Raw genomic sequence first — 16,418 nt, forward strand, 5'->3', positions numbered from 1 at the left:
CCTTTAATCCCAGCACTCGGGAGGCAGAGGCAGGCAGATCTCTGTGAGTTGGAGGCCAGCCTGGTCTACAAGAGCTAGTTCCAGGACAGGAAACAAAAAAGCTACGGAGAAACCCTGTCTCGAAAATCCAAAAGAAAAAAGAAAAAAAACTAAGTAGGGTCATGCTTCTTACACTGATTGTAGTCTAGTGTGTGGCCAACGCAGGTAAATAGAATTGCTGTTGGTTACTGATTACAACAACTGTGTGGAGTCTAGAGCACAGCATGCCTTACCTCTTCCTCCTCTTTTCTCTCATTCCCTTTCCTAGATCTCTTAGTCAATGATCCCAGAGCCATAGACAGGATGGTGTAACTGACATTTTCACTGCTGGAACCACATTACTTACTTACTGTTTCTGCAACCAGGACAGCAAGAATCTCTGACTCGCCACTGCATTTTTTACTTCAAAGAATTTTTCTATATTTTATCTTGAATCACCTTTAGCATGAATCACCCTAACTTGTTTCTGAGTTAGTAAAATGACAAGGCCACCATCTAGGGGTGAGATCAGTACAGCTCAGGAGGAACTCAGCCCAGGGATGTTAGCAATGAACTCTGACTTCTTGAGACACCCAATTCTTTTTAAAATTCAAGTTCCTGTATTGTCTCTCCCCAAGGCAAAATTGAAGTATTTGGTTTCGGCTTCTCATGTTTGTATGTTCACGATGGGACGCTAGAATCTGAATTTAGCCTGTTATGGTTTGGTGTTTCGCTGAGTGATATTTTGTTTGTGTTCTGACAAATAAGGCTTGTGTGGAGATCTGAGTGCCAAGATAGCTATAGAGGACATGCAGAGGTGGCACCCACCATTAATACCAACTCTTGGAAGGAGGAAGCAGGGAGATCAGTAGTTCATCGACACCCTGGGCCACAGGAGATAGAACCAGTCAAAAAGAGAGAAACAGCTGGGCAGTGGTGGTGCACGCTTTTAATCCCAGCACTAGGGAGGTGATGATGGGAATATAAGGCAGGAGGAGACAAGATCTCGGTCCCATTCAGTCTGAGGATTCCTAGAGGTAAGAACTTTCTGGTGGTTGGCTGCTCTGCTTCTCTGGTCCTTCAATGTTCACTCCCGATATCTGACTTCAGGTTTCTATTGACAAAAGTAATTTGGGTTGCGCTTCAGGTGTAAGCATGTTGTTGACCAAGAGCCTACTACTCAAGTCGAGGTTAGGCTGCCTGTCTTTTGTCAGAAGGGTTCAGAACTCACTGTGAGGTCAGACACCCGGATGCAGCGTCCTCCTAGATCCAGTTCTGGTTGTGGCTGGCAGCAAGCATGTGGGGAGGCTGTGCAGCGCGGGTTTAGGGCAGCCTGACAGCTGGAGCTGTGTGGAAAGCAGCCTGAGACGGAGTGGGGTTTACAGGTCTCTAATGGGACGGAACACCTGTCAATCAGAGAAGATTAGTTGAAAAGAATGGTGCAACTGGAAAACTAGAAGAGATCCCCGTGGTAGGCGGGTTTAGGGGGAAAACAGGTAACCGGAAGCAGAGGTATTTTTGGGCGGGGACAGGAGGAGCTGTGGGAGGAATCAAGCTGAAGTGACGGCAATTCCAACATTCCCTGTTTCACTTGGGGAATCCTGTGGTGCAGACCTGGGAGCGGAGGAGTCGGCGGGTGTCGCGGTGGCGGCGCCGTGCGGCCTGGGAAAGTCAGCAGCGCAGCGGCGGGAACCGCAACCCGGCGGCCCTGGAACCTTCCAGGTCAAAGGAGCTGCGGGGCTGGGACCCAGCAGGGAAGGCGCAAAGGGGTGCAAGCAGTTTCTCTGCTGTGCAGAAGGAAGTAGGCTCTGAAGTTCTGGTGTGAATGTCTTACCCTTGTCTGAAACATCTGTTTGTAGTATTTTGATGACATTCACATGGTCATTGCTATTGGACAGGTTCTGCATCTGCTACTGTTGTACTTCAAGCTGTTTTGTCAGTTTTCTCCCACTCCCATGAAGCGGTTGTTTATGTGGCTCTGCAGTGCCATTTGTTGTGTTTTGTTTTGGGGGGTTTTGTTTTGGTTTGGTTTGGTTTTTCGACACAGGGTTTCTCTTTAGCTTGTCTATAGCTTTGGAGCCTGTCCTGGAACTAGGAATTTCCTATGAGAGAGATCGTGCAATGCCTGTCTTTGGGTCTGGGTTACCTCATTCAGTAGGATCTTTTCTAGGTCTATCCATTTACCTGCAAAGCTCGTGATTTCAATTTTCTTTACAGGTAAATACGATTGCATATTGTATATATACCACATTTTCACTATCCCTTTGTCAGCTGAAGGACATTTGGGTTGTTTCCCTTTTATAGCTGTTGTGAGTATAGCAGCAATGAACATGGGTGAGCAAGGATCTGTGGAGTAGGCTGTCAAGTCTTCTCAGCAGTCCCAACGAACAGCTTCAGTGGAGTTCAGTTCCCAAAGAGGAGCTGTGGAGTCGAGGGGGAAAGAAAGGGACGAAGGCACATCTGAAGGTTCCGCAGCTTCCTTGTTCTCTCTCTACTTGTGCAGCCTGTGTGTAGGCTAGGTGATCGCGCAGTTATGTTAGACAGTCTGAAATAATTTTTACCGTAACCATGTTGCATGTAGAATCATTTGTTGTTCGAAATATTTCATAAAGCCGGGCGGTGGTGACGCACGCCTTTAATCCCAGCACTCGGGAGGCAGAGGCAGGCGGATCTCTGTGAGTTCGAGGCCAGCCTGGTCTACAAAGGGAGTTCCAGGACAGGAACCCAAAGCTACGGAGAAACCCTGTCTCGAAAATCAAAAAAAAAAAATCATAATAATCATTTAACTGGCTGATTATAATATTTTTCTGTTCCTCAGTTCTATAGTAGAGGCCTGTACCTTTCATACACTTCCAGAAAGGAAGGCCCTGGCATCTCATTCCTTTTTCATCAACCCACACTATTCCTGTTTCCTCTGTATAGGCTCCAGTGTATAGGGCAATGAATATACTTGTGACATCTTTTTGTTTTCTTTTTTTTTATTATTATTTTATTTTTTTTTAATTTATTTATTTATTGAGGATTTCCGCCTCCTCCCTACTTGTGACATCTTGAATCCAGAGCTGAGTTAAGAAATTTATCAGAATCTTCCCAATTGGTACCACAATCCATGGGACGCAAGGAAGACTCTTCTTATTGGGACTCACCTGTCATGGCATGACCCCACCCCCCTTTCTTCAAAGTTTTCTCTCAAAACCATACACTTATTTCTCTGGGGTCTGCATAATCAGAAAACTCCTCATTTTGCAAACAAACATGGATTGTTACTTCCCATTTCTCCTGTTTTTATCTATTCTTCACATGAAATTTATATTTTCTCATGTTCTTATGGATGATTCCTCTGACTCATCTGTACAATTTTTGCCATTGGTGTATTGTCTGTGGTTTTGCTTTGTTGAAATGAATTGATTTACTTTGTACTAACTATACTTTGTATTTTGTCTGAACTGTACTTTTATCTCCACCAATTTTAAGGTAGAATTTTTCTGGATGCAACAATATTATTGACAGTGACTTTCCCCCCCCCCAAGCTTCAAATGTCATTCCATGCCATCCCGGATTTGGGATCATTGAATAGAAACCTGGGCGTAGTCTCTTCCTTGGGTCTTTTCACATGTTTTGACGTTTTTCTTTAACTGCTTTCAGTATTAATTTTTTTTCTTTTTGACCCGTTATTTGAAAGGGCAGCAAGTCATCTATCTATTCATTATTCCTGAAAGAGAAACTCAAAGAAGAGAAACAAACAAAATGGCTGATTCTCCAGTTAATTTGTCCCAGGTCAGTGGTCATGTCCCTTTTTATTTATTTTATTTATTTATGGTAGAAGTGTTATAGTTTGAGACATCAGAAGCCTTTAATTGTTTTAACCTCATTATGAAAAATGTGGCAAAAAACAAGCAGACAAAAATTACACACTGAAGTTTGTGAGTTCGAGACCAGCCTGGTCTACAGAGCTAGTTCCAGGACAGGCTCCAAAACCACAGAGAAACCCTGTCTCAAAAAACCAAAAAAAAAAAAAAATTACACACTGAAATTCACCAGACCCAAAGTCTATACAACTCAATGCACTTTTATACAGTTAGAGTTCCAGCCTCACAAGGCTGTTTTTGTTGTATAACTTATTTTTGTGAACATGTATACCATGAAAAAGGAAAAAAAATGACAGAATTAGAACTAGAAAAGAAATTAATTTTATCCTTTTTTATACCTTGTGTTCATTACCTGCATTAGTCCTAACTCAACCCTAATACTTAATGTTTCTTGTTCTCTTTTTCCATGCTCTACTGTGCCCACATATACATTATTTCCATATCCACATATTATTGACTAGATTCTGCATATGAGGGAAAATATGGTTTCTTCTTTTTGACACTGTATTACCTCACTTAATATCACATATTTTGAGTCTATCCATTCCTGCAAATTTTTATTACATGCATCTCCAGCTGAATAGTATTTCACTTTATATGTATACCATTTTCATTATCCATTCACCTGTTGATTGACAGTTAGGTTGATTACAATAGTTTTCTATGGTGAATACTGTAGCAGTAAACATGGGGTGTAAATATCTCTAAATTGGGGTGCAGAGTACCTTATGTAATGCCCAGGAGTGAGAAGCTGAGTCTTACTTTAGTTCTCTCTTCATTTTTTTTTAAATAATCTCCAAGTTGATTCCCAGAATGGCTGTATTGATTTACACTTTCCCTAACATACCAACAGTTAATAAGGGTTCTTTTATCTGAGGTGAGGCAGTATTTCAAAGTAGTTTTATTTTGTGTTCCCATAATGACATTTTAGGAATCCTAAACACTTTTGCAATAATTATTGGCTGTTTGTATATTTGTCTTTGAAAGTCTGTCTTCAGTTCATTTGCCCATTTGTTGTTGGCGGTTTTATTTCCATGTTACTTAATTTCTGTAACTCTTGGTAAATTCTATGTTTGAGCCCCTATCCCAAGTGTCACAGGTATAGATTCTCTCCCATTCTGTGGGTGTCTGTGTGCTCTGCTGATTGTTTCTGTTGATGTACAGAAACTCTTTGTTTTCATGTTGTCCCATCTGTTGATACTTGGGTCAGTTCCTGTTGGTGTTCTTTCTAATCAATAAGTCCTTGTCCATCTCCATATCCTCATGGGTAGTCCCTGTGTTTCCTTAGTATCTGTGTTTATTATGGTTTTAAATAAGGCTTTTGATCCATTTTAATGGATTTTTGTACACGTAAAGATAAAAATCTAATTTCATTTTCCTGCTGGATCCAGTTTTGCCTGCACCATTTGGTGAAAAGACCATATTACTCTAATCTATCTTTTTGCCTCCTTTATTAAATATTTAGTGGACATACAGTATTCTTTCTGGATTATATATATGTATGTTATATTCCTGTACAATTGTCTGCCTATACCAGGCTCTCTTTTGGACTACACCTGTACACTGTAAATCAGTTATGACTACATCTCCTGTAGTACTTTTCTCAACTTTACTCTCCCCGGGGTTATTTGGAATAAATATCTCACATGAATTTATGACCTTTTAATTTTGAATATTTCTACTCTAGCATATGAACAAAAATATGTTTAAGCCTAATTGCTGTAGAAGATGTAACTATATCTTTATATATTAGTGTGTGAGGATGTCTGTGGTATATAGGCTCCATTGGTGGGGTATGTTGTATTTCCTTCAATCATGGTTATAAAAAGCGCACACTGATGAACCACAAGGACTAATTGTCACATCTTAACAATCTGTCAAATTAAAAGAGACATATCTTGATTTTTTAATGCAGTATATTACTTGGATCCTAGTACTAAAAATTTAAGCACATTAGACAGTGCAGAACATGGGTTGATGTTGCCATGAAACTAATGTTCTTGAGCATAGATTCAGATTGTACTCTACCTATATTTCTCTTTGGTGCTTAATATCACAACAGTGATGACGTGTCCATGTGTTTGTTGGCACTATCTGTTTGTCTCAGAAGAATTGCTGCTCACTTTGTTAGGAAGCCCATTGAACTAATGAGAGTTCAGTACTTTTTATTTATCTTTTCTACCCCCCAAACAGGAGCCCACTGTGCAGCCCTTTCTGGCTGGGACTCATTATGTACCATTTATGGAATTCATCAGGAATGAAGTCTTAGAGTGCTGACTGATTGGTGTGCATCAACAATCACATTTGATGCAGAAAACTTTTCTTCGTGATTGCATTGCTCTAGTCAGTTCCTCTGGTAGCCATGACTCAATTCCCCTACTGTAAACCTGCGGTGTTTCACAATGGAGATTTGGGGAAAGGGCTGGGCCCTGCAGGTTTGCATTTCTATCCCTGATTCATGTCAGACAAGTAAAGAGTCATGGAAACTGCTAACCTAAAGTACAGCGTAAGTACTAAAAAGAACGCATTGAGCGCTACAAAATCCAGACACAGTAGCTCAGATTTTCTCCTGAGCCATTCTTCTGTGCTATATTTTATTTGCAAAACACTGAAAATGGACTATAATTCTCACACAATTTAATGTCTTTATTTACTCACAGGAAATCCATGTCACTTCTGAATCCATCTAGTTACCACACTTAACATGCTTACCTAATGTATTTTCAGACTTACCTCAAGTTTTATAACTCTTTGGGAATGAAATATTCACCAGAACTTCTGAAAGTATTAATTGTCTAAGATGCTTTATGCCTACCCTTGAGTTAAATTTTAGATTTTATCAAATGTGGCTGATGTAGATTTTTTATCTGCTTGCCAGTGACTTGGATATTCTTATAAGAGTAATCACATGACTACTTCATCGAATGTTATAATGTTAAAATTGATAGTATACGTTCCTGTTACACTCGTCGTTACTGTGGAGGAAAAAAACAGTTGTTTACTTATAGATTCAGTCATGAATTCTGTCTTCCATATCTGTTCCTTTTGTTTAATGGAATGGAGTTGATGGAAGGGAGTTTATACATACAAACTAAGCATGTTCGAGTACACTCATATCAGGCTGAAACATGCACAGGATTGATTCACTGTCAGTACTTTAGCATGATCTATAGGTACAGCAATTAAAGCACATTTCCTCATTACCATTTTCCTTCTGAGACATGTACATTGTGATCCATGGGACACAAACACAACATCCATACCAGACAGACAACTGTGTCCAGACCTAAATGTGTGTCTCTTTTCATGGATGTGCTTGTGAAACTACTTTGTCATCTTGATTTCAGGGACTTAGAACATTCATTATAAAGCATGACTATATCAGAAATCATTGCTTTGAGTAATTGTATTCACTCATCTACATCCCTAATTTCCTCAAGTCTACTTATCTCAAGGAAAGCCTCTTTCCAGGATCACTTGGTCAAACTGTACTTTGTTTCAGGATCCATTGACATTCAGGGATGTGACTGTGGACTTCTCCCAGGAAGAATGGGGATGCCTAGACTCTGCTCAGAGGACTTTGTACATTGATGTGATGTTGGAGAATTACAGCAGCCTGCTCTTTGTGGGTGAGAGCATTTTTATTGTGGAATTCCTCAATCATCCTTTTTATGTACCTAATTTATAGGTTGTAAACTTCATTAAGCTGTCTTGGAAACAAAGGGAAGCCTGAAAGTTTGGCAGTAGAAATAACTTTTTCATGGAATTTGACTCTCTTTTCATGTTAAAGGTGTCATTCACCCCTCACTTTGCCTCCAAAATGAATTCAGAAACCCAGTAGCATATATTTCCATATATACCTTAAAAACCGTGTCCACATTGTAACTTAAATGGTTTTATGAGAAACCAAACTCAAGATAGGTGATCTAAAAATTTTTCTTTAATATGCTGAAAGACTCTTACAGGAAATAGCAATTGGAAATACTTCCTAGATTCTTGTACTTTGTGTTCTCTTTGTGTATTGAGCACATTTTTTTGTTAGATGTCTGTATTCTTTCTAAAAGTTTTAGCATGGGTCATGGGCTACCTTACAGAACATGTGGATTATTGTGTGCAACATAGGCCTGGTCACATGTCCTGAGCAAATGAGATTGCCTTGGAATGTGGAGAGGAGAGAGTAACTATAAGTAGGGTGAGCCCTTGAATGAGTAAGACAACAGTGATGGCTTCCAGTGAAAGAGAAAACAAGAACTGGAAATGTTTTTGCTATATTTGATTTCACTTGATAGGATGCCTTGATCATTAGCAGAGTGGTTCTGGTCCCAGGATGCAACCTGCCTATTGTAACTGTTAGAAGGCATTGTTATATTATATCTGAATTATGATGACTTAATAATAGTATAAAATGCAATTTTATTTAACTATGCTGATATCAGATTGGAATAATTTTATAAGCTTTAAATCTAATGTTAATCCATGAAGTAGGATTATTCTGAAATTGCATTCCTTGCATGTCTATCTTCATATTACATATTTTGTCCCAGTGGCAAATACACAGACACCCTTCTGGAAAATATTCTTAGGAGTCTGTCATGTGCCAGCTTGAGAACAGCCAAATGAAGAAAGTTAGAAAACACAGCAGTGTGTGGAGTTCAGACAGTGAAGGATAGAAATAAACAGTAGTTGCCTGCCTCAAATGATCTGAGCCTCTGGTATGTGGCAGAATACTAGTTTTCCATACATTAATTTGGAAGAATCTAATATGTTTTTCTGGAGAGAAAAACCATTTGATGCTTTTAATTAAAACTTTAATCTTTAGAGGTATTGGGTCTCCTGAAAAGTACTCATTGTTTATCACTTAGTAAATATAAATTCTCTGAACCTGGGATTGTATTAAACTATACTTCATCAATCTCTGAGAAAAAAATATTTAAAAATAGAGACATGTATTTTTAATATAATCAATCAATGAGCTCCATCCCACAGCTAATTGCTAATGTCTCAATTTCCTGATCCATCTTCTGCCATTAGACATTTTCGATAAGGATGAGGTATCTGCTATATCTCAGACCCTTGGAGCCTGTCTGTTTGCTTTTTGTGAGGATACATTCAATTACAGTGAAAAGAAAATATCTAAGAAGTTGTTTATTATCTTAAAGATAATCTAAAGATTATCTTTAGAAAGAACTCAGGGAGACAGCCATTTATTAAATGTTTAGTTTGGGTCAAGCCCTATTAATCTGAATTATACTTATTTTCAGAGAGCTGTTGCATATGTGATCCTGTCCGTCAACATGTAAAGACTGCAAAGGAGTCATCTCAGTGTGATGAGCTTGACAATGTGCTTCATGACCCCTCCACATGTGCACTTTATAGAACAAATGAAACTACAGAAAACTCTAATAACTACACATGCAGTAATAACAGGGGTGCTTCTATTGACCCATCAAACCCAGATAGACATGAAAGCATGCAAACTGGAGAAAAAACTTGCAATTCTAAAGTCTGTGAGAAATCATTAAATTTGTATCCCAACATTACTCATGATCAGAGACTGTACACTGCAAGATCAGAACACAAGCAGGGAGAATATGAAGACTACTATGACTCTACATATAGACTTTTGCAGCAAAAATTCTCCACTGGAGAGACACCACACCCGTGTGGGAAATGTGGGAAATACTTCAGTACTGCTTCAAGCCTCACTGTACATCAAAGAATACAAACTGGAGAGAAGCCTTACAGATGTGAAGAATGTGATAAATCTTTTACCCGGCCTTCAACTCTTAGAGCACATCAGAAAATTCATACTGGAGAGAAGCCTTACAAGTGTGAAAAATGTGACAAATCCTTTATCCGGCATTCAACTCTTAGAACGCATCAGAGAATTCATACAGGAGAGAGGCCTTACAGTTGTAAGGAATGTGGCAAATCTTTCACTACATGCTCGGACCTCAGAACACATCAAAAAATTCATACTGGAGAGAAAATTCACAAATGCAAACACTGTGACATGTCTTTTCTCCGAATTTCAACTCTTAGAAGACATCAGAGTGTTCACACTGGAGAGAGACCTCACAAATGTCAGGAATGTAATAAATCCTTTATTGACATGTCACATCTTAGAGCACATCAGAGAAATCATACAGGAGAGAGACCTTACAGTTGTCAGGAGTGTAAAAAGTCTTTTATGAGGTACTCGCACCTCAAAGCCCATCAGAACATTCATACTAGAGAGAAACAACAAATACAATGACTAACATACCCTATATCCATCTTTCAAATTGTAGAATACATCAGAAAGTTCACACTAGGGAGAAAAATGCCATTCTCATAATGTACATTCTTTGATATTTTTCTTATAAATTCCATAAGCGTATATAATATGCTACAGGATAATTTTTGTATATTGTGATGATGGGTCTTTGCCACATTTTCCTCTGGTTGAATAAAGCACTGAGTGGCTGATAACTAGGCAGGAGAAAATGGGAAGAACTTCTCAGAAAAGAGAGGAACTTGGGATGAATCTCGTGTGGCAGCAGATGACAGCAAGTCTTGGGAAGAGTCAGATGTACAGAATGGAGGAGAGGTAAAGAGCCAATTGGCAAAATGTAGGTTAATAGAAACCTGATATTTTAAGTTATAAGAGCTAGTTGGTGCTGTAGGAACCCCTTCAGCCAATATCCTCTAAGATACCAACATGGTCTCTTATCCTGTAAATGCTAAGATAAAGCACACATCTTCTTCTCTTCTGGCTGCTGGATTCAGTTCCTGTTCCCCATTCATGCAGAGGACTGTGATATGTGAGTCTACCTCTAAATAAATAACCCTTTATTATATTCAATTTGAAGCTAGTGTGGAATTTCTTTTTAGCGTCCATCTTCATCTGGTGCCCAACCATGGGAACCAGTCTACCCTTTTTAGTACCAGCTGCATTGTGCATTGGGCACTGACTATCCCCGCCCATGGCTCCAGCTAGCTCTTAGACACAGCATATTGCTGCTCAGCACTCCCCAGTTCATGACCCATACACTGCTGCTCAGTACATTACACACTGGCCCACATACTGCTGTCTATGATTTTCGTGGCACGCACAGTCCATAAAACACAGTGACAGGAAGCTTTGGGTTTTCTTTATCTAACATGTGCAAAACCAAAAACTGGGATTGTCCACTGCTGCTTGCATTCCTTGGTCATGCAACTGCAACACCTGCTGGCCAATAGTGATTATTACACATACTCCAATTCACTGTAATTGTCTCATGACAGGTAAGATCTGAAAAGCTACAAAAATTACCAATAACATACCTATCCAAGAGTTCAATAATTATTTTGCATATGCTATGGATGGTCTTTTGCAATGCTTATGTTATTTTCTTGATATATCCCTTTAATAGAATCAAGGGATTAGTTTTGATTTTCAAATTATCACATTAAATATGGTTTGATAACATAGCCAATAATGAGGCACTTTGGGAAATGATGTAGTCTTCACAGACTAATAATGAACAGCTAGTTGGGGAAATCAACATTTTGGAGATGGATATCATCAGTTTGACAGACAAATGCAGTCAGTGTCGAAGGGTGCTCAGACATTATTTGAGAGATTTAGTGCTGCTGAATTTAATAATCAGAATATATTGAAAAGTTATTATAGATTAACAGATAATGGAAGCTAATATCCACAGCATCAAAATTATGTCCAAGGATGAGATGTTATCTTTACTAGACAAATTTCATACCTTTGAATCCTCAATGAAGACATTAGAACAGAACACTGGACAGCAGATTCAGACTTTACAAAAGGCAGTAGTAAAAAGATTTGAAAAGATTGAGGAATGTTTCTAAACTGGTAAGCAGGGAGAGAAGGTACAAGGACACAATTTAGCCTCATCAGTACATGCCATACTCTGGGATGACTTACCCAGAGTCTTAAACTGCCTATCCAGTAATTCCCTCTGAAAAACAATTGCCACAAAGTAAGGTAGTCACAGAATATACTTGTGAACCAATACATATGAGTGATCTAAAAGATATTAAGCAATAGTATCTTATGGACTACATTCACCATTTGTTTGGGAAATGGTGAAAACATCTGTTTCAAGAAATAAGGCTACCCCACATTAGTAGCTTCAATTAATGGTCCTAGAAAACAAACCTCAGCTGCTTTGGAAGTGTTATTGGAGAGAAGAGGCAATTTTAGAACAACCAGAGAAAGCAAAAGGATTTGAGACTTCCCAAGATCAAATTCTTGGTGAGGGCCATTACCCCAATCCTCAGGACCAAGCTCTCTACAATGAACATACTTTGTCCCTGTGTAGCACAGCAGCTTTAAATGCTTGGGGAAGTATTCAGAAACTAGGAAAGTGAATTGAATCATATATTTGGGCTAAATAGAGCCAGAGAGAACCCTTTGGTGGCTTTTTACAAAGACTAACTGAGGCTGTACAAGTAGGACTATCAGATCTGAAGCTAGATGTGTACTTATTGAATCTTTGGGTTTTGAAAATGCCAGTTTAGGATGGAAAAAGATCCTTGGGCCTTCAAAGGTTAGATCATCACCAGTCGATGAATGGATCTTATATACAATGAAAGTTGAGACATTGGACTACAGTACTGAGGCTTGTGTAGGAGAAGAGATTTCCAATGGTATAAGGAGACACCAAAATGCCAAATGTTTTAATTGTGGTAGAATAGGACATCTGAGAAGGGATTGAAGACAAGGAATTCTTAGGGATGATGTTTCCTCTAAGAATGGCAAAAAATAGGCATTCTAGGTCTCATTCTGGTATATGTAGGAGGTATGGCAAAGACCAACATTGGACCAATGAATGTAGATTGACAAAAGACAGATAAGGCAACCTGATACCATTAGAAAACTCCTGGGGGGGTGGGGTCCATGTCAAATGTGGTCCAATCGCTCCCAGTCACTGTGGAGAACATGTCTCACCAGGAAAATTAAAAAAATCCAGAGCCTACTGTAAAAAACTATAATGTTCTGGATGATAGAATAGACATGGATGATGTATAAAAAAAACAGTAGGAAGTAAAAAACATGTATTTGGTAGACTTTTATAAATGATCAAAAACTATAGCTAAGAGTGTGTATAAATGACATTGTAATTGATGGATTAATAGGTACAGGTGTGGACATAAGAATCATTAAGTCAAGAATCTTGGCATCCAAATTGGACTCTTCAAGAGGTAAAAATTCAAGTCTTGGGAATTGGAACCCTATCTCATGTGAAACAAAGCATGAGATGGGTTGAATACATAGGGCCAGAAAGACAGAAAGAAAAGTTCAGATCATATGTAGTTAATATTGCAATGAATTTATGTGGTTGTGACTTGTTGCAGCAAAGGATTGCCAAGATTAACATTTTTGCAGTCCAAAAATTCATGTTTCTGGGAAGGATATTATAAGTTATTACAAACAAAGGTCACCAGCCATTCACCATATACAAGAACACAAAGAAACTAGCAAACCTTCAGAAATACAAATGTCCCTGGCTGTAAAACGATTACCTGAGAAACCAATATGGGAGAAAAAAATGACCTTTAACAGAAGAGAAATTAAAGACTTTACAACAGCTGGTACAGGAAAATTAGATGATCACCATATTGAAGAATCAACCAGCCCTTGGAATTCTCCTGTATTTGTTGTAAAAAAAGAAATCTGGTAAATGGAGAATGATGACAGATCTCAGAGGTGTCAATAAGGTAATTCAACCTATGGGCCCTCTACAATCTGGAATTCATCTGCCTTCTCTATTACCAAAAGGATGGCCTCTTATACTTATTGATTTAAAAGATTGTTTCTTCACTATACCTTTACAAGAAAAGGACAGAGAATAATTTGCCTTCACCGTGCCTACTTACAATAATTCTCAGCCTACTAGGAGATATCAATAGACAGTCCTCCCACACAGAATGCTTAATTGTCCAACTCTGTGCCAATACTTTGTAAGTCAGCTATCAAAATAATATGTAAATGATTTCCTAAGTCTATAATTTATATGGATGACATTTTGTTATTCAAATGCAGATAAATTAGAAGGAATTTTTGAAGAAGTAAAGACAGCTTTACCTAAATGAAGATTACAAATTGCTCCTGAATAATGCAAAGAGGAGATTCTGTCAATTACCTAGGTTACAAAATAGGTTTACAGAAAATTAGAACATAAAAGGCACAAATTAGGAAAGACTGATTGCAGACTCTTAATGACTTTCAAAGATTGTTAGAGACATTTCCAGTCTACAACAGATTGTTGGAATAATACCTGATCTAATAATTCATCAAAACAAAATCTTACATGTTGACAAAGACCTAATTAGTCCCAGGGAATTAACAGCTGAAGTGGAAAATGAATTTATGATCATTGAAAAGACATTACAGGAGGCACATGTGGATAGGGTGAATCCAAATCTTAACTGTATTCTAACCATATTGCCTTCCAAAATTTCCACTACAGGAATTTTAAAGCAGAGGGTAGATATTTGCTTAGAAAGGATCTTTTAACCATATAAACCAAATAAGCTATTAAAGATTTATGTGGGAAATACTCTGAATTAATTATAAAAGGAAAATTGAGACTTCATTAATGAGCAGGTATAGACCCAGCAGAGATTACAGTGCCTTTTACTACTGATGAAGTTAAACAATTATGGGAAGACAATAAACCATGGCAAAGAACTTATGCTAAATTTTTGGGAGAAATTAATAGCAATTATTTCAAAAGTGATAGAATTAAACTTATAATGAGAACTACTTGGATTCTTCCCTGAGTTGTAGGTGACACACCAATGAATGAAGATGGTACATTTTGTGCTGATGCAAATAAATCAGGAAAGGCAGATTACAAATCAGAAGAACTAAGTAAGGTGAAACAAAGTCCTTGCCAGGCGGTGGTGGCGCACACCTTTAATCCCAGCACTTGGGAGGCAGAGGCAGGCGGATCTCTGTGAGTTTGAGACCAGCCTGGTCTACAGAGCTAGTTTCCAGGACAGGCTCCAAAGCCACAGAGAAACCCTGTCTCGAAAAACCAAAAAAAAAAAAACCAAAAAAAAAACAAAACAAAGTCCTTATAATTCTATCCAAAAGGCATAGTTATATACTATTATGACAGTACTAAGGGATTTTAAAGAATTTATCAATATAGTTATAACAATATGCAGAAAGAATTGTTTTGCCTATCGAAACTACTGAATTTATACCAGATGATACAGAATTGACTTCATTATTTATTCAGGTTCAGGACATAGTCAGGAATAGGCTTTGTCCTATATACATAATACACATCCAATAACAAAACTGGTCTGCCAGGTCCTCTAGCACAAGTTAATGCAGAAATTGATTATTGATTGGAAGTATGCTAAAGTGTTGTCTGAAGTTTTCTGTCCTGCCTGGGTCCTGCAATCATTTAGTCCCAAAGAAATGATACAGAGGTCTATATTAGTTATAAACTGATTGGCCTAGTATCTCAGGCTTCTTATTAACTCTTACAACTTATATTAGCCTATTATTCTTATCTGTGTTAGCCACATGGCTCAGTACCTTTTTCAGTGAGGTAATCACATCTTGCTTCTTCTGTTACTGGGCTAGGACTGCAAAGGAATGGGCTTCCTCCTTCCCAGAATTCTCCTGTTCTCATTGACCCACCTCTACTTCCTGTCTGGTTGTTCTGCCGATGCTTCCTACCTGACTACTGGCCAGTCAGCATTTATTTAAAATAAAATTGACAGAATACAGACCATTGTCCCTCACCACTAAAGGCCTCATAATTTTATAAAGATCATGATGTCAATATCAAAGGTTTAAAGAAAGTGTTTCCTGTTATATGGCAACAAGATAAGGAGATTATAAAGAGATGTCCTACTTGCTCTTTCTATAACCAAATACCATTACCTAAAGGGAGTAACCCAAAAGGTACTCAATGAAATGAAATATGGCAGATGGATGTATTTTACTTTACAGAATTTAGAAAACTAAAATATGTACACCACAGCATTGACACTTATTCAGGTTTTCAATGGATAACTGTCTTAAGCTCAGAAAAGGCTGATTTGGTAATCACACATTTATTAGAAGTTATGGCCATCATGGCTTTACCTGCACAAATAAAGACAGACAATGGTCCAGCATATGTATCTAAGAAAATGAAACAGATTTTTTTGCTTATTATAATATAAAACACATTATAGCTATATCAAAACACTTCTACAGGTCAGGCAGTTATAGAAAGATCAAATTGAACTATAAAGGATATGTTAAACAAAGAGGAAGTGATGGAAAATACCCCCAGAAATGATTGCATAATACTTCATTAACCTTAAATTTTCTCAGCTCTAATGAGAATAGAATGTTAGCAGAGAGACATTAAATAATAAAAAAAGCTTCTGATTTAAATCAGTTGGTGTAATTCAAGAATGTGTGACCTCAGAATGGAAACCAGGAGATGTGCTACACTGGGAAAGGGGTTTAGCTCTTGTTTCCACAGGATAAGAAAAGCTATGGATACTATGGAAATTGAT

General features: G+C 38.1%; 1 protein-coding gene across 2 annotated transcripts in view; it reads left to right on the top strand.

Annotated features, from left to right (window-relative positions):
- The window catches only part of LOC101991257 (zinc finger protein 420-like), a 74,695-nt gene that overhangs the window by 26,177 nt on the left and 32,100 nt on the right, over positions 1-16,418 (top strand). The window contains exons 1-3 of one of the 2 annotated variants that reach the window (XM_026778361.1): positions 3,751-3,795; positions 7,390-7,516; positions 9,149-10,115. In XM_026778361.1, the coding sequence (XP_026634162.1) occupies positions 3,766-3,795; positions 7,390-7,516; positions 9,149-10,115 (1,124 nt within the window). In that variant the 5' untranslated portion in view covers positions 3,751-3,765. Of the gene's footprint in view, positions 1-3,750; positions 3,796-7,389; positions 7,517-9,148; positions 10,690-16,418 lie in introns of those variants that run through there. The other variant, XM_026778362.1, reaches the window with a different exon arrangement.

This window comes from Microtus ochrogaster, unplaced genomic scaffold (assembly GCF_000317375.1).
Source record: "Microtus ochrogaster isolate Prairie Vole_2 unplaced genomic scaffold, MicOch1.0 UNK130, whole genome shotgun sequence".
NCBI classification, from domain to species: Eukaryota; Metazoa; Chordata; class Mammalia; order Rodentia; family Cricetidae; genus Microtus; species Microtus ochrogaster.